Genomic DNA, 18,405 nt, shown 5'->3' with positions numbered 1-18,405 from the left:
GGCCCTCCTTCAACCATTCTATCAAATAGAATATTCCAGGATTCCCCCTAAAAAGGCTCCCCTCAGATCACCAGAAATCTCAATTCTTTCTCCAAATACATCCCCCGGTATCATTCAACCTGATAATGGGAAAGGCTATCTGTAGTCTATCCTATTTATGCCCTCTTAATCTTGTACACCTTAATATGATTTCCTCTTAATCTTCCCTGCTCTAGGGAAAACAGAGCTAGCCTTACCAGTATCTTCTCAAAACTGAACTGCTCCATCCCAGGGAACTTCTGGCAGATGTCATCACAGGCAGCAATGAGGAAGTGTGCAGGAGTGAGAGATCAGCCAGTTGAGTGGTGTCACAACATTAACCTTGCACTCAACGCTAGCAAAAATAAGGAATCAATTGTGGACTTCAGGAAGGAGAATCCAGGAGAACAAAAGCCATCAAGTGGTCAACAGTGGAAAACGTAAAGAACTCCAAACTCCAGGATGTCAACATCTCTGAAGATCTATCCTGGGGCCCTCATGTCCATGCAAACATGAAGAATGCTCACCACAGTGGAGAGCATTCTGACTGGTTGCATCACTATCTGGTATGGAAGAGCCAATGCACAGGTCAGGAAAAGGCTACAGCGCCAACATGGGCATTATTCTTCACTCTATCAAAGACATCTTTAAGAGGCGATGTCTCAAGAAAGCGTCCTTCATCATCAAGGACCCTCACTACCCATGCCATACTCTTTATTCAATGCTACCAACAGGAAGGAGGTACAGAAGCCTGAAGACCCAATGATACAAAAGCAGCTTCTGCTATTGTATTCCTGAATAGATAAAGAACCACAGACACTGCCTCATTTCTTCTCTTATTTTGTATTTATTTATTTATTTATTTTTGAAAATGCAGTCAATAGCAATGTTTGCACCTGTAATGGTACTGTAATTTGTGACTTGTTCATGACAATAAATTCTGATACTGAATCTTTTTTACATCCTATTCAAAATCTTTCCTCTAGTACATTGAGAACAGAGGTTGGACCAAGGTTTTAAACTTGGAGCACAACCTCCCCTCTGCTCTTGCATTCAAAAGCCCCATCTAATAAAGGTGAACATCCCGTATGCCTTGGCAATTTATGCTTGGTATGCAGCAAAGATCACAAAGCATGCCAAGGTCCCGCTCTTCCTCAATGCTCCCCAGGATCTTTCTTTCCATGAGGCATGACCTTGTCTCTTTTCACATTTATCAAGATTAAACATCATCTGCCATTTCTCATCCTATTTCATCAACACATCAGTATCACCTGTAATCTAAGTTTCCTTAACAGGCAACAATTGCAATCTTTGTGTAATCTGCCTCCTACATTGACCCCATTTTAGATATATTACAAACGGCAAGAGTCCCAGCACCGAACCTCGTGGAACACAGTAGTCAGGATTCAGGTAGGGTCCTGAAGCACAACTTTTTCTTTCTCTCCATGGATGCTGCCTAACCCACTGAGTTCCTCCAGCAGTTTGCTTGTTATTTAAAAGCATTTGATTGCCTATGACTGTGACAAGTTAGAATCAAGATTTGTATATTTCAGCACAGACCGACAAAAACAATATCCTAACAATGCATTTCCTCTATTTTATAGCTTAGATTTGGCTTTGCATTTGATTCCAAGCTTTGAGGCAGCAAAAGCAATGACATAAGCTATACCTGTTCATGTAAAAAAGCTGAGTAAATAGATTATACTTTCAGGAAAGCAACATTTTCTCACAAAATGTACACAAGTTATCTAATCGGTTGTGAAATGGATAGAAAAACAAGAGGACTGTTAGAGATGAGATGTAGTTACATGTTTGTGCACATCATAAGACTAGACGTCAGGGTCTAATTGAGAATAAGTGAAGGACAAAGTAGTTTTAGGAATGGAAAACAAGTTGATAATAGTGAAAGAGTTCTTGGTGCTTTGTGTTTCCTTCACCAGAAATTGTCCACTGAATGCATTAGAGTTCCTAGATTGCAGATTCAATAGGCTCTGGAAGATCTTTGGATTGGTAGCAGTGTCTTTCCAGCTACATAGCATTCTATTCATTATGGATTGTTCCAGGTTTATATCGATCTTGATCCACAATGAACAGTATGATTTTGGTTTCAAAATGATTTTGGTTTCTATGAGTGTGGGAACAAAGAGTCACAAATGGCTTGATAGGCCACTAAATGGGAGGATTATTCATTCATCACTGGGGAGTCAGACCCATTTGAAGTTATTTGTGACCCTCTGTCTGTCCTTGACATCCAGTACCTAGATTGAACGAGATGTTTGGTGTTTAATTAAAACAATGTTATTATGCTTAATACGAGTTTAACTTTAGACCAGAAATTTGTACATTTGTTGCACAAAAGCTTCAGCATGTGAATGTAAACAGTCCAAAACCAAATTAAGATCGTGTTCTAGTAGCTTAAACCACCCGGGGCAAAGATGCATCATGCACGAAAGCAAAAACTGGAACCGCATTTTAAAATACAAAGGGACTCAAAGTAAAAGTGCTCCATTACAATGGTGAATTTATCACTTACTTTTCTGCTGCCAGGAAAATTCCTGAAGCACAGTCAGCCTTAAACTCTTGGTCACAGTGGTCCAGGAAATACAGCAATTCTTTCATCATTCCTCGGACATTGCTGCCATTAACCAGGGCAAAGCACAAATCCATTGCACGCCTTTCATGTGATAAAGAACAAAAGACTTGCATTAAAATTGGATTTGAACATTAGTAGCGAGTCCAACCCAAATTCAGAAGGTCTGAAATTGGGATTTAAAAAGAATAATAAAAATTGAACAATTACTAAACTATAAAAACTGAAGTGAAGGCAGAAGCCATGTGTGTCTCCAGTACCATTTCCTTTACCAAAACTGTTTGATAATGTTTCCCCAGAGCAGATTTTCCAGGCTTACTAAGTTTTCAGGTGAGGGAAATAGAGAAAAAAATAATTTAATTGGATTCCACTGGGCTGACAATTTCAGCTGTTCTCCTTGTGACATTTACAAAAATAAATGACCTTGTGGTCTTTAAGTCATTCTTTGTAATAGTGTACACTGGGAGGAACTGGCTCTGGAAAAACGATTGACTGCATGTAGTATACATAGAGATCAATGAGTGATGTCAGAGTCACCTCTTAATGGATAAAAGCTCAGATTTTATGTCAACAGTTTCAACAAAAGGAAGTGATCAACTAAACTATCTCAAACTTTACCTCTGGATATCAACTTAACAACAGCTAAAAGTTAAGCAATCCTTTTTCCAAGTCTATAACCTCAAGGATCCCGATTGGTGAACAATTTATACAAGTTGGTCAGCTGGCATATCCCCCAAAATGATTTCAAAATGGGCTTGTTGAATAGCTGTACAGACTTGCAGTATTTTTGAAAAACAGTCAAATTATGGCTTTACTATATGGCTTTACCACTGCTGGTTATGGGTTGATAATGAGCAGAGGGGGGAGCAAGCAGTGGTAGAACCAAGTCAGGAGAGAGTACAAATGGATTCTGTCTAGGACGCTCAAACCTAAACTATTACAAGGCAGACATGCTTTTGTTTTAAATGAGGTAGAAATGTATGTCAGTGGAATTCAATCTTTCATGAAAGGCAAGGAGAGACTTCTTCCGCCAGAGGGTGGTGAATTTGTGCGATCCATTGCCTCAGAAAGCCATGGAGGGCATCATTGGGTAAATTTAAAGCAAAGGCTAATAGGTTCTTGATTAGTAAGGGAATTCAAAGTTATTGGATTGAAAGGAAAATTATACCAGGCTTAATTTGAATGGTGGAGCAGACTCATCAGGCCAATTATGCTCCCAAGTCTTGCAATTTTATGATGCAAGTGCAAACCATTTGAAAAAGATGCTGGATTAGCATCATCCTCACATATTCTCCTTAAATATCAGTGGATACCTTTAATAAAAACCCCATCTGTCTCCGTATTATGAACTACATAAATTTAATACTTGCAATTGTTTGACCACGTTAGAATTATATAAATGCAAACTGCATTTGATCCCTAATCCACCATTGCAGAGGCTATTAGGAACACATGCACACCTTTGAAATGCTCCCCTATTAATTTTAGTGGCATACCCCAGGTTTTCAATTTGAAGCCTGCTCCATTAAACTATTGCTTCCTGAAATATCTAACAAAATTTTAAGGAGAAAGACTACTGATGTGTGACTGGCAACTCCTTCCTCTGACTTTATGATTCTAAGCTATTTCAGAGATCTTGCATAATCAGAAAACTGGGTAGCATAGGTTTATTTTCCATTTTGGGTTTGGAAGAAGTGTTTGTTGTGTGAGATAAAAGTTATTAAGCAAGATGTACATTTGCCCTTTCATAACCAAATTGATGTGGTCGACACAACTGACTGGAGCCTACTTAACAGAGCACAGGATGATCGACAAAGGAACAAGAAACAGAGTCATGCGATTGCATTTCCAACATTCATACTGTTCAGATCGAAATTCAAGTGCTCAATGGAACACAGCAATATAGCTGAATACCAAGTGTTGACAAGAGCTTAGAAATATTTTGTTCACTAAAAATAGGAACAGAATGATGAATACTTCAATATATTTTATTTAAAAATAGTTGATATTCTATAGGTATTTTGGAAAAATAGCAATCTTTGTAGAAAATGTCACAATTTTAAATGCAAGTGAGTCTCTCTGAAAACACAAGTGCTGGTATCTGACATGGTAAATAACTGCACATCTCTACACCTTCCTTTTAAAGGGACTTGCTTCCTCAGTCCTGCACTAATGCCCGGCAGCAGATCCCTAAAACATGAATCATTACATGAGAAACACAAGATGCTGTAAACTGGAGCAAAGAAAAGTTCCTGAATGACCTCAGCAGGTCAAGCAGTATTAAGGGATGGTCAAAATCCTGCATCAAGATGGATAACTATATCACCATTGCACAATTAACAATATTCAATAAAGTATTAGAAGCCACACAATATGCAAGGTTACAGAACAAGTTACATGTACATGCATGAAGTTGGAGACAAATTCTCATGGTCCCAAATTTTCATTGCCATTTACTCAAAGATCAGCTGTGAAAGGAAGAACAGGCTATGTGATCCCCTTTCACACTCGTATCCCATTAAATTGACCATTGTGTCCTGGAATAGGAATGGGGGTTTGGCTTTGCACACTTGACCACTCCTAACTGGGACACTGAATGCTTTCACACTTGCAAGGAGCCATCCCCAGGGCTAAGACTGGTAGCACTATCATGTTCAATTTATAAATACCATGGGATGGCGGACCTGATCTCCCAGAATGCCATGCGGCAGAGAAAGAGCTGTATTCACATCTTCTACCAGTGACTTCATGACGCATTGAGCAATGTTGGAGTTGCCCTAAGTCCTGATCAATATATTGTGATCTTATATTTGCACAAAATTAATCATGCCTAATTATAACATAATTATGCTTTATGTACAGCTCAGCATGAGCCCTTCAGCTCCTGTTGTCGTGATGACTTATATAAATCTTTATAAGGGACTGTGAAAAAAACTTTAGCAATAGTGGACCACTTTTAAACAGGGTGGGAATGTTGGTAGCGCTATAGTGCACTATTTACATAGCGTGGAAAAGTTGGTAGCACTATCATGTTCAATTTATATATACCGTGGGACGGTGGACCTGATCTCCCAGAATGCCATGCACCAGAGAAAGGGCTGTATTCACAGCTGTTGCATGAAGCATTCATGGAGGGGTTTCTCTGCCGCATGGCATTCTGGGAAGTCAGGTCCGCTTACAGCGCTACCAATTTTCCCACGCGGTTTAAAAATTGTCCGCAATTGCTATTTAATTCCTCTCTCTCTCTCCTGCTGCGACTTTCCCATGGCAAAGTTTATACCTTTATTTTAACCTTTTCTTCCTTCACGTTCCTGCAATCATGCAAAAACTTGGGTCATTTCAATCCCACAATGCAATCACCCATTTCACACTTGCCTGATTGCAATGGCAGTGTCTGCAGATGCCAAGGATTGTACTAGGGGCCAAGGCCGTAAATCCCTGATGTGAGATGACTTCATCTGACACTGGCAAAGAGCTGAAAGGCCGATTGGCGGTTAATTCCTGGGATTACTTGCAAGTGTGAAAGGGGCTACAGAGATCTTAAAATGACCAAACCCAACCTAATCACCACTCCAAATTCACACACTCCAAACAGGCAGGACTCTGTTCACCACATCAATCACGACATCCCTCTGTGTCTTAACAATGACCCTGTTTCTTAAGCTGTATGTGGAAATGATCTGTTCACTACAATTTTGAAGTGGCTTCCATTTAGAACTGGTATTTGGCAACATTCTAAAATCAAGTAACTTTCCAATAGATGCTACCTGGGTCCCTGCACAAACCTTGAGAGTTAAATGCTATGAACTTATAATAGTGTAAAACTAATGGAATCCCTGCTCCCTGCAAGCTTTTCATCCCCTTCTCTCAATTTCTCAGTCTTTGCCGCATCTGCTCCCAAGATGAGGTCTTCCAGTCCTGATCTTCCAAAATGTCTGCCTTCTTCCACAAACGTGGCTTCCCCTCCACCACTATCAACCCAGCCCTCACCAACATCTCCTCCATTTCCCACTCATCTGCCCTGGCCCCCTCTGTTCCCAAACGCAACAAACATAGAATTACCCCCCCCCCTCACATACCATCCCACATTATCCAACATATTGTCTGCCAGAATCTCCGGCACTTAGTACAGGATCCCACCACCAGACATTTTCCCCTTTCCTCTCCCCTTGGCCTTCTGCAGGGACTGTTCCCTCCACAATTCCCTTGTGCACTCATCCCTCCCCAACCATTATACTCCTGGCACCTTCCCCTGTGCCTGCAGGAGGTGCAACAATTGTGCCCACATCTCTTTCCTCACCACAGTCCGTGGCCCCAAGCAGGCCTTTCACATGAAGCAACACTTTACTTGTACATCCAGAGAACTTATTTACTATATCCGGTGCACCCCTTGTGGCATTCTCTACATCGGAGAGACCAGTTGCAGACTGGGAGCTCGCTTAGCTCAGCACCTCTGCTCCATTCACAACCATAATAACCAACCATTTCAATTCCAGGTTACACTCCCACCCTCATATGTCTGTCTATGGCCTTATGTACTGTCTCATTCTGACCACCCGCAGAATGGAGTAACCACACCTTATTTTCTTTCTAGGCACCCTCCAGCCACATGGCGTGCACATTGACTTTACTATTTTCCATTAAACTGGCTTGCCTTTTCTTTCCCCTCCCCCTTTCCTGTCTTTCAATTTCTTTCATCCACCCAGCCCTATCATCGCCTCCCCCCACATTGCTGCTGTTCCCTCCCTCCTTTCTCCATCTATCATCTCCTGCCTTGCCACACCCCCCTTCCTCCCTCCTACCCTTTTGTTCGGACCCTTGTAGGCAATTTCCTTATACTGTCATGAAGGGCTCAAGCCTGAAACGTCGGTTATGTATCTTTGCTTTTGCTACAAAAAGAACACCGTTTAACTTGCTGAGCTTCTCCATCATTTTGTGTTTTTACTTCAACCATGGTATCTACAGAATTTTGTGATTTACTCTGATGTAAACTTTGTTTGTGAAAATGTCTTGCGAGAAAGCAGCAGGTAAAATATTGAGGATGTCTACATCAACAGAATGGGGCTGATTCTGAGGATGGTCAAAAATTCTATTTTTTGGTCAATAAGATTAAAAGAGAGATTTACAAGGATGTTGCTGGGACTTGAGGAACTAAATTACAAGGAAAGGTTAAACATGTTAGGACTTTATTCCCTGGTGCATAGAAGAATGAGGGGAGATTTAAGAGGTGTAAAAATTATGAGGGGTATAGATAAACGTAAGTAGGCTTTTTCCACTGAGAGGTGAGACAAGAATTAAATGATTTGGTTAAGGGGGAAAGGTGAAATGTTTAAAGGGAAAATTTAAGGGGAATTTCACACAGAGTGGTGAGAGTGTGGAACGAGCTGCCAGCTGAAGCAGCTCAATTTTAACATTTAAGAAAAATTTGGATATGTACATAATTGGAAAGGGTATGAAGGGCTATGGTCTGGGTGCAGGTCAATGGGACTAGGCAGAATAGTTCAACACTATTGAGCCGGTTTCTGTGCTGCAGTGTTCTATGGTCTAATCATACCGGTTGTGAAGGAACACAAATCATACTGTCAGAAATAAGAACAAATATCACAATGGTGTACTGTGAATTTAGATAGTTTCAGCTGGAACTTGATAAATCCAGTTTAAAAAAAAAAGCACAATTTTTTTTAAGGTATTGGCATTAATTAAAGGCTCAAGGAATGAGAGGCTGAAATTGATCTTTTACTAATGAGCCAAGTTCAGCTTTACAGGTCACGGGCCCTTCACCTTTTAATGGAGACATCAAGGTCAGTGAGACAGTCTACGATCGTACTCCGGTGTCTCTGCACTGCATTGTGGTCTGTCTGCACCATCTTCAAAAGTGACGTCAATGCAACGTACCTTCAGAGAATAAAAACCGCAGAAATAATATTTTCTTAAATTACTGATGTAAAAATAAATTAGAGAGAGGAAGTAGCACACCCCTTCAAAGATTTACTGAAAGTAAAATAACATGTCTAATGTCATGCAAGAGTAAGAAAAGGCAAAAAAGGAACCATCTGTTCAACAAAATTTCCACAATGCAGTGCCAGGAACCCAAATCACTAATTTACATAAAGTCAGAATTCAAGGAAGCCAAGCTTGAACCTAACATGTGTTACTTAGAGGTACAATATAAAATTTGTACTTATCAGTCAATCCTGTTGACTCTACAGAATTATCTACAGAGCCCTTGAGAGCAAGGCAACTTCATTAAGTAATCACCCTTGCTTCTAATGTGCCGCTGATCAAAGCTCACCTTCAGAGGCACTTCTCTTTCAGAAGAGCACAAGAAAATAGAATCAAAAGGAGGACATCAGGCCTCTCAAGCCTACTGAGCTGTACACTATCACAATACATTGGTCTCATCTCCTGTGCCAGTTCCCCACAACTACCAATCTTTCAAATCTTCACCCATCTCCAAAAGTATATACAATGACATGGCCTCCACCACCATTCAGGGCAGAGAATTTCAGAGTTTCACTACCCTCTAAAAAGAAATTTCTATGAATCTCAGTTTTAAGTGACCTTACTCCTTATTCTGCAGCTATGTTCCCTTGTTAATAGTGGAAACACTGCAACACCAAAACTATTAAACCCTCTTGAAATTTTAAAATGCTTAAATTGAGTTTAGAAGAATGGGGGATGACACAATGAAAGCAGACCTACACTATCTAGCTTCTCTGATAATATCCTGGTGTCACTTCATCCATATCCTGTATAATTGTAATAAAACATCTCTATTCGTAATCTCCAAACCCATGCAATAAATGCCATTTGCCTTCTTAACTATTATTGGACCTGCCTGGAAAATTTTTTTGATTTGTGCACTTGAACACAGATCTGTGAACTCAGTCTTCTTACAAAAGTGCATGACCTCACATTTTAATCATGGGTTTGTCGTATACATTGTACTTTGTACATATGCACCAAAATTCTTACTTGCCACAGCCAAAAAGGTAAATACCTAAAAGTTGAAAACTTAATTCAGTTTAAAAAAATTCACAGTAATCCTAGTGTCAAAAAAAAGTGACACAATAGTGCAGACAGTCCTTTTGTGCTCACAGAAGTCCACGATTAGGATCTTCTTCTTTGGCTTGGCTTCGTGGACGAAGATTTATGGAGGGGGTAAAAGTCCACGTCAGCTGCAGGCTCGATTGTGGCTGACAAGTCCGATGCGGGACAGGCAGACACGATTAGGATACTCAGGGGAGATTCAAGGGTTTAAACCAATGATAGGAAGATACTGTTCTTGAACTTAGAGGTGCTGGTTTTCAGGCTTCTGCCCAAATGTAGCAGTGACCAGGGTGGTGGGTGTCCTTTATGGTGTCAGCTGCCTTCCTGAAGCAATGCCTCACATAGATATGATGGATCTGGGTAAGTTTGCTACTTTCTGCGTTTCTGGCCACTTGAATTTCCAAACTAGGCTGTGATGACATCAGCCAATATATTCTCCACAATATTCATGTAGAAGTTTGATAGAAATTCCTATGACATTCTTCAAGCTCCTTAGAAAGTCAGTGTTGGTGTGCCTTTTTCATGATTGTCTCAATAGACTGGGTCCAGGAAATATCTTCTGAAATATGGACTTCCAGGAACTTTAACATTCTGACCCTCTTCACCATCAATGGTTTGTGTACCAGTCAGTGTGCTGCTATTTCCATGCCAGTGACCCAGGATCAAATCTGGTGCTGTCTATATGTACATTCTCCCCATGTCTGCGTGGGTTTTCCTTGGGAGTTCCTGCTTCCTCCACTCTCCAAAACATACAAGGTTGCAGATTAATTTGGGTGTTATTGGGCAGCACAGTTTTAAATGGCTGGAATCGGCCTCCACTGTTACTGCAAATAAAATTTAAATTCAGATAGGTGTGTGGTCCCTCTAGCTCCTTTCTAAAATAATATTTATTTCTTTGGTTGTGATTATGTTGAGAGCAAGATTGTTATTCTCCCATCAGCTGATCAGGTTCTCAATTCCTTTTGCAAGGCTTTCGCTTATTCGTTAATTTATAGCGTCGCAGATTCACAACAGAATAAGTGTGCTTATTACAACATGGCTTGTTTTCAGATTAGAGTCAAACTTGGAAACTTAATTTTGTTTCTTCCTTTAGATAATTAATATTGCGAACAACCAAGAACCAATCCATTAATTAATTCTTCCGGTCTAAAATGATCTATTTGTTCCAACCATTTTCAGTGTTACAGCCAATTTTCAATTCATGCTTACAGACTTCCTCCAATACTTTAGGCTCTTAATTATGCACCAGCGTAAATTTGTCAAACATAGCCTATAATTCACACTTTGAAAAGGCTGACTTTCAATCCTCTGGTGTCCTTCTGAAATTTAGCAAATTTTGAAAATTTACACCAATAGATTATCTTTGAAAACTTCTTAGATATCTTACCAACTCCTGTACTCAATGCCCTGGCTAGTGAAAGCAAATATGCTAAACACCTTCACCACCACATCTCCAGGAGTCACCACCTTCAGGTACCCCGAGATCTTTGTTCTACAACACTCTCTACAGCCCTACCATTTACTGTGCAAGTCCTTCCCAAATTATCAAATGCAAGACCCGGTTGTAATCAGAATTAAACTCCATCTCCCATTCCTCATCCTCTGACTCAGTTAATCAAATTCCCATTGTAATCTTAGATAACCATCCTCATCGTTCACTATGTCACCAAATTTTAGGGCCACCTGCAAACCATATTACCTACATTCTCATACAGATCATTACAATAAATGAAGAACAGTGGATCCAGTGCCAATCCCTGTGGCACCATATGTCACATTTATAGCTCCATTAGATTTTTCAGGATTCTCAAAGCTCAAAATATTTTGTTTGAAGAACTGAGGAATGTACAAATTACCCCTGAAGTACATAGAAGTGAGTGTAGACAGGCTATTCAGCTGAGGCTTGTCAGTACAATTGGTAGTGGAAATGGGAAATTCTTCTCACAAAAATCCAATATGGGCAATCAAGCAACACATTTACAGCCAAGCAGCAGTTTGTTTGATGCAAGGGGTGACTGAGAGTGTCATTTAGTTATCCAACATCCCAATTTATTGTCATGAATGAGTCATAAAATTCAGTGTTTTGGGGCAGCGTCATAGTGCAAACATTCATATTATAATCATCTTACAATATAACTATAACAGAACACAGCACAAAAAGTAAGGTAGTGCCTTTAGTTCATTGTCCTGTGCCACTGAGGGCTCGTCTTTAGGCTCCTGTACCTTTTCCCCGATGGTAGCAGAGTGAAGAGGGCATGGCCTGGGTGGTGGGGATCTTTGAGGATAGAGGCTGCTTTTTAAAGACACCGCCTCATGTAGATGTCGTGGATGGAGTGAAGTCTGGTGTCTGTGATGTCGCAGGCTGAGTTAACAACCCTCTGGAGTTTCTTCTTGTCCTGAGAGTTGGCGCCTCCATAACCAGGCAGTGATGCAACCAGCCAGAATGCTTTCCATGTTACACCTGTAGAAGTTTATGAGAGTCTTCGGTGACCTACTGAATCTCCTCAGACACCTAAAAAAATTATAGCCACTGGCGAGCCTTCTTTTGTGATTGCATCAATGTGGAGGCTCCAGGACAGATCCTTGGAGATGGTGGCACCCAGGAATTTGAAGTTTTTGACCCTCACCACGACTGAGCCCTCAATGAGGTCTGTGTCGCATTCTCCCGACTTCCTCCTGGTCCAAAATCATCTCCTTGGTTTTGGTGACGTTGAAGGCAAGGTTGTTGTTGCTACATCAGTCAATGAGCTGATCTATCTCCCTCCTGTATGCTTCCTCATTGCCGTTTGTGATTCTTTGACAAAAGAGCCAAATTCTAGAATGCAACATGAAGGCAGCATTTGCCCAATATTACAGAATGCTGCTCAGTTGAGATGCTGGGCAATGTTCTATATTGTTGGATAATTTCTAAAATTGTAGCTACACTGGAAACAATGCAACTCGACACACAGCTAGTTCTGGAGCACAATCTTTCAGCAATCACAACCAGTACGTTAACTGGTCTTACATTTTCTGCATCCAACTTGTGACTGGTTTTTGTGATGGCAGACTCCTCAGGAACCTGCCTGGCATTTATGACCTCATGAATGCTCAGATCCCAGAACTGGTTTGATTCTATTCCATTTAGCACAACAGAAGTAGTTCTGAACATAAAAAAATGAGGAGTTGGCTACCTGGCCCATTGTCCGCTCCACTATTCAATGAAATCATGGCCAAACTGGATGAGAACTCAGCTCCACTTCTGTGTCTTTTCTTACATAACCCTTGATTCTCCCAAATACAACTTCCTTGGGGAGAGAATTCCACAGATTCACAATTCCCTGGGAGAAGCAGTTCTTCCTCTTGTCTTAAATCCACTTCCCCAAATCTTGTCCCGTTATATTCTCACCTTCCAAAAGAAACTACTTTCCTTTTTCTATCTCATCTATCCCTTTCATCATTTTATGTTTCTGCAAGATCTCATCTCTGTAGCAACTACAAACCTACAATTTATGATTCATGATCAAGCACTTCCAGGTCTCTCTGCAATCTTTCACTGTTTAACTTAAGAGTTGCTGAACTTGGTCCCTTCCTCCAAATCTTTTACTTACTTTGTGAACAGTTGAGGGCCCAACACCTATCACTGTGGAACTCCGTAATCCATTGATTGCCGACCAGAAAAACATCCATTTATCCCAAATTAGTTAACCAATCCTCCAGTCATGCTAACACATTACCCCCATCTCCAACCCCATTGTGTGCAAAAGTCTTTGATGCGACAATTTACTGAACGACCAGGAAATCCAAGTTTACAACATCCACCTGCTCCTCCTGTCCACTGTCTTCAGTAAACTCCATTAAGTTTGCTAAACATGAGCTGCTCTTCCTAATTTGATTTGACAATTTCAGATCTCAAAATGTCTTTATTTTTAGATAGCTTAACCATAATCATTTCCAGTTAGAATGCCCATCCAATACACAAAATAATGATTGGAATTACACTTACCTAATATTTTTATCATTGTTTAGTAAAAATCTACCCAAAATATTTACAGCTAGTACCTGAGGATTAGAAAAGAAAACAAGTTATTACACACTTAAAATATCTATTCATAACTAATCTGCTGTGACATTAATTCTGACAACTGTTTGCTCTTTAAATGCTTCACGAGTATTGGCAGGTCTCCAGTACTATAGCCAAGCAAGATACAAGAAATTTGTGTGACAAACTGTCAAGATGATATTCTATCTCACAATGGGCAAATGAGGGGACTAAACTGCAAGAAAGCTGTACAGTAGTTAGTGTAATATAACCTTGTAGGGTTCAAATAACAAAAGTTTGAGTTTCAGTATTCCTATAAATTATGTCTTCTGAATATTTTCTGTAAATTACTTGTCATCCCCATGCCTTGAGTTGTTTTCCAGCGTGTCTACACATTATTTTTTGCTCTGTTTTGAGAAAGTTTGCAATTCCTCCCTCAAAACAGACTGTACTATCTCTCTTGAGAGGAAACGTGTCCATTACCAATATAGTTTAGTGTGATTTATTGAACAATTTGGGCAGCATGGTTAACCCAGTGATCAGTGCATCTCTATTAAAAAGCCAGCGACCTGCGCGAGTTTTTCTCAGGTGCTCCAGTTTTCTCCCACTCATCAAAATGTATGGGGTTGGTAGGTTAATTGGGTGATATTGGGTGGCAAGGGTTTCAATGGACAGAATTGGTTTCTATTGTGTTGTAAATAAATTTAATTTTAATTGAATTTAATTTTGCATAGGGACACAGGTAGCAACAACATCCTGCATCTTGGTGAAATGTTACAATTTTTGGAAAAAAGCACCCAAAACTTGAAATGTGCTTTTATTTCCCCATCACTTACATTTAGATTCTCCTTTACGTGTCGCAAAAGGTGCAGTATCAGTCAGAAATAATGGAGTCTGAAAAGAGATGCTGAACTGGCCACCACAACAATGAAATTACAACTCTATGGAGCAAATATTCAAAGTTCTTCTTGTACTGAGAAACTACTGAGAAATGTCCAGTTTCTCTCCAAACCCTGCCAGTTGCCAACACGCTGTAACAGTGTGAACAGATTAGGAAGGGGATCAGATTAAAGGTCAAATCATCATTCTCCAAAGTAAAACTGGATGAGGGCAGCTCCTTCCAGAGGCCAGAGGTAAAGGCGTATCCAAACAATCACTAGGCTAGATCACCACAACCAGGTGTCCAGAATCATGGAGAAAGTGCTCTTTTTTTTAAAAATTAACATTCATCAGAATAGTGAAAATTTCTTTTACAAATATCTCGAAAACATTTTTGATGAATTACGATGCCCCACAATAAGGAACTTTAACCAACAGAACAGTCATCCTGTAACATAAATGATTGAATGCGTTTGCTCAAATTTCCATTTACAAGAAAATCTTACTTACCCTTAACCCACTTTCAGACTTGATATCCATCACTGTTAACACTGTTTCGTACAAAATGGCATTACCTACATTTTTACTGGTTTCAGTGTTAGTTGCAACCTAAAATAAAAAACATGACTGCAACATTAAAGTAACTTGAAGAAAATGGCCTGTCCTCAACCTGTATATGGTCAAGCTCAATAACAGTCAACTAGTGTTCATATCTAAAAAGAATTCTGCAAGGTAACATTCACAAAGATACAACTTCTACTGCTGGAATTGAAATTCTGGTCTGCAGAGTTCAGTTGCCTTAAGTATCTCTGTTTAAAGAATTTTTCATTATCCTTCTATTCACCATTAAAATATTACCCCAAATGTTTTCTCTCAATAGTTTCATCTGACACAAAGTCAGAGAGGTAAGTGATGAAACAAATAAAGCTCCAACTCAAAAAGGGAAATTTCTTTGTCATTGATTTCTCTCCCAGAATTGAAACACATCTAAAGGGCTATTATTCCCATCCCCTTCCTTTTATCCACTGGTCCAGAATTTGGGATACTGTTCACTCCCAGCCCCAAAAGAGAAGAGAAACCTGCTTTAGCTTGAAACTATGCACAAGGCCATCATAACATCATTATTTCCCACATTTTGAGATTACTAATTGTTATCAAATAAAGTTCACTCAAATTTCATTTGACTGCTTGAGAGAACTATACATTCCAGTATTAGCATTAGCTTAGCTAGCCGGTAGCATGGTTAGCACAATGCTATTACAGTGCCAGCAACCTGGGTCCAAATCTGGTTGTCTTTAATGAGTCTGTAATCTCCCTCCATGTCTGCGAGGGTTTCTTGAGGCACTCTGGTTTCATCCTTTCAAAACAGATGGGGGTTGTAGGTTAATTGGGCTATTTGGGCAGGACAAGCTTGTGGGCCGGAAGAGCCCGTTACTATGCTTTAAATCTAAAATGAATATGTACAGGGTAGAATATGTTAGGAATATATGAATGATAATAAATTCAGATGTTTCCTCTTTTTTTTCTCTTTTCTTTTTCTTTGGGGAGAGGGGGAAGGGGGGATAAAAATAAAAAAATTATCATTTTGTATCATTTTTATTATATTGTATTGTCATATGATGAAGAATTTATATGTATGTATTGATCCTTCCAGGACCAGTGGAACATTCACTGGTGAGTTGAAGAGCTCCTGTCTCCCCGGTCACTGGAGCTCCCGATGGCAACACCTGAGTCCCAACTCCAAATCCACCCCAGGTCAAGGGAAGTCCTGTCTGTATGTGCAGACCAGTAGGCCAAGGGGAGGGTTCAGAGTTGGCATCAGGAGCTCTGCTGTGCTGAGGGAAGGAGAAGGGAACGCCAGAGCCCAAGGTCCCGCTCCTGCCCAGGTGGCTGCTCTCCATGATGACACTGGGACAAGTGATTCTTCCAACCATTTGCGGATGGGAGACAGTGGCGTGCAGTTTGAGAGGGAGAATTGGAGCGAAAAGTCCATAAGGGAAGGTAAAGAAGAAATGGAAAGAGAGAGGGGAGGGAGTTACCTGAAACAAGGACAATGATCGTTCTAATTTCATGTCGAGTGAAACAAAACTGATATTTTGCTCTTCTAGCTTTTATATTTAGTGTCCACTCTAAACATACACTGCTGTTAATCTTTAGACTCATTTACAGGTAGTCCCAGATTTACGATCGTAATTGGGTCTGAAAGATTGGTCGAAGCTCAGATTGGATACAAGTCGGATTCACCCCATCGTGCATGGCTTAACAGGGTCTTAAAGCAATTTTTAAAAAAGATTTTTAACAAATGAACCTTTAATGACGAATGTCAACATACGTACTGTACCTTTAATAAAGATACTCAACATATGAACTTCTAGTAAATAATAGTAATTGGACTCAAGCATTGGGCTGCCACTGGAAGTAAGATTTTGGGCTGCTGCTGGGAGTGGGGACCACTGTAAACAGTACTTTTAAATCAAAATACGTACTTGTACAGTATTTTAATATATTTTTAAATTTTGGTCGTATGTGCAGGTGGGCGTAACTCGCGTAGATCAGAAGTTGAGGACTACCTATATTACAGTTTCTAAAATAAAACCATCAAATGTTGGAAACACTCAGCATCTATGAACACTGAAGTGGAGTTAATGTCTCATGTCAAAGGCCCATTGCCAGAACTGCTCACCTGAGCGAGAATATCATTCATTTGTTCACTGGCTTCATCATCGCTTTTTCCAAGCATTCTCAACAATCTTAAAATCTGCACCTGTGAAACAGAAAGGACCCTCTCAAAATACATCTTGTAGGAAATGTGGAGAAAAGTTCAGTACAACCAGTTAGACAGGATAGATTCATAATATTTGTAAGGGAAATTGTTAAAACTGAGTTACATAAAACAGGAGCTAAAAGGACATTTTGCAAATCTGACCATTGGTCTGAAGGAGCACAGGTATTTACCGGTGATCATTTGAAAACTGCACCAAGCATACTTAATGGAATGCCCAAACAATAAGCTGGCTGTGAGGAGGCATTGTTGGTAAATGGCAGTACAAACTTCAATGGCCATCCAGCCCATATTTGTTTTTATTTCTTATGTTATGCGCTAGTGATTTAACAAAACAAAAATGAATTATATTCCATAGTCCATTCCTTCAAATATCTGTAGTTGCTGTATTTTACTTCAAGCATGACCTCAACGAAGGGTGGCTCTCACTCAACCCACTTTGCTGAAAATAGATATTGTCTTTCTAAGTTTTGCGTGACTAAGAGAAAACTATCAACTGGTGAACAACTGACAAGGAGAGATCACTATTTCTAGAGAGATACAGATATATTCTTGCTGAGGGAGGCAAAATAGTTTGAGAAAAATGTAGTGATATTATGATTGGATTGACAATCTAGGTACTCAGGAATCTTGGGACAAAAGTTCAAATTCCACCATAGCAGATACCGGTAGCTACAGATTCAAATTCTGGATTTAAAAATCTACAGCAATTGACTATGGGCATCTGGTTCACTAATGACCTGTAAGGGAGGAAATTAGCCATCCTTACCTTGTCTGGACAACATGTGACTATGCAAGCCAGTCAATTGTAATTATAAAGCAACAAGGAACACAAAACCAGACTGATCACCTCGAATCGATATGGAATCAGGAAATGACACTGCACAAAACTTCCTTGTTGGCCCTGTTGTACAAGCCAAGAGGACCCCAATACCCAGCAGCAATAGATATTCACCAAGACAAATGGTTACTTAAACAAAAGTTGCTTTTAATGATCTTTAAACATGAAAACAGAATCACACTCTAACTTATCACTATTGACTTAACTAATTCAACTTAACCCCC

The 18,405-nt window shown here is 39.9% G+C and overlaps 1 protein-coding gene across 6 annotated transcripts in view; it reads right to left on the bottom strand.

Annotated features, from left to right (window-relative positions):
- LOC138736004 (AP-1 complex subunit gamma-1-like) overlaps positions 1–18,405 on the bottom strand; it is a 106,855-nt gene that overhangs the window by 32,916 nt on the left and 55,534 nt on the right. For all 6 annotated transcript variants that reach the window (XM_069884774.1, XM_069884776.1, XM_069884778.1 and 3 more), the window contains 5 exons: positions 17,242–17,322; positions 15,069–15,167; positions 13,644–13,699; positions 8,390–8,503; positions 2,552–2,692 (listed from right to left, as the gene is read on the bottom strand). In XM_069884774.1, coding sequence (XP_069740875.1) covers positions 2,552–2,692; positions 8,390–8,503; positions 13,644–13,699; positions 15,069–15,167; positions 17,242–17,322 — 491 coding nt within the window. The remainder of the gene's footprint in view (positions 1–2,551; positions 2,693–8,389; positions 8,504–13,643; positions 13,700–15,068; positions 15,168–17,241; positions 17,323–18,405) is intronic.

This window comes from Narcine bancroftii, chromosome 6 (assembly GCF_036971445.1).
Source record: "Narcine bancroftii isolate sNarBan1 chromosome 6, sNarBan1.hap1, whole genome shotgun sequence".
Classification (NCBI taxonomy): Eukaryota; Metazoa; Chordata; class Chondrichthyes; order Torpediniformes; family Narcinidae; genus Narcine; species Narcine bancroftii.
Note: the sequence above shows the minus strand (reverse complement) of the source record. Positions and strands in the feature narration are given on the sequence as shown.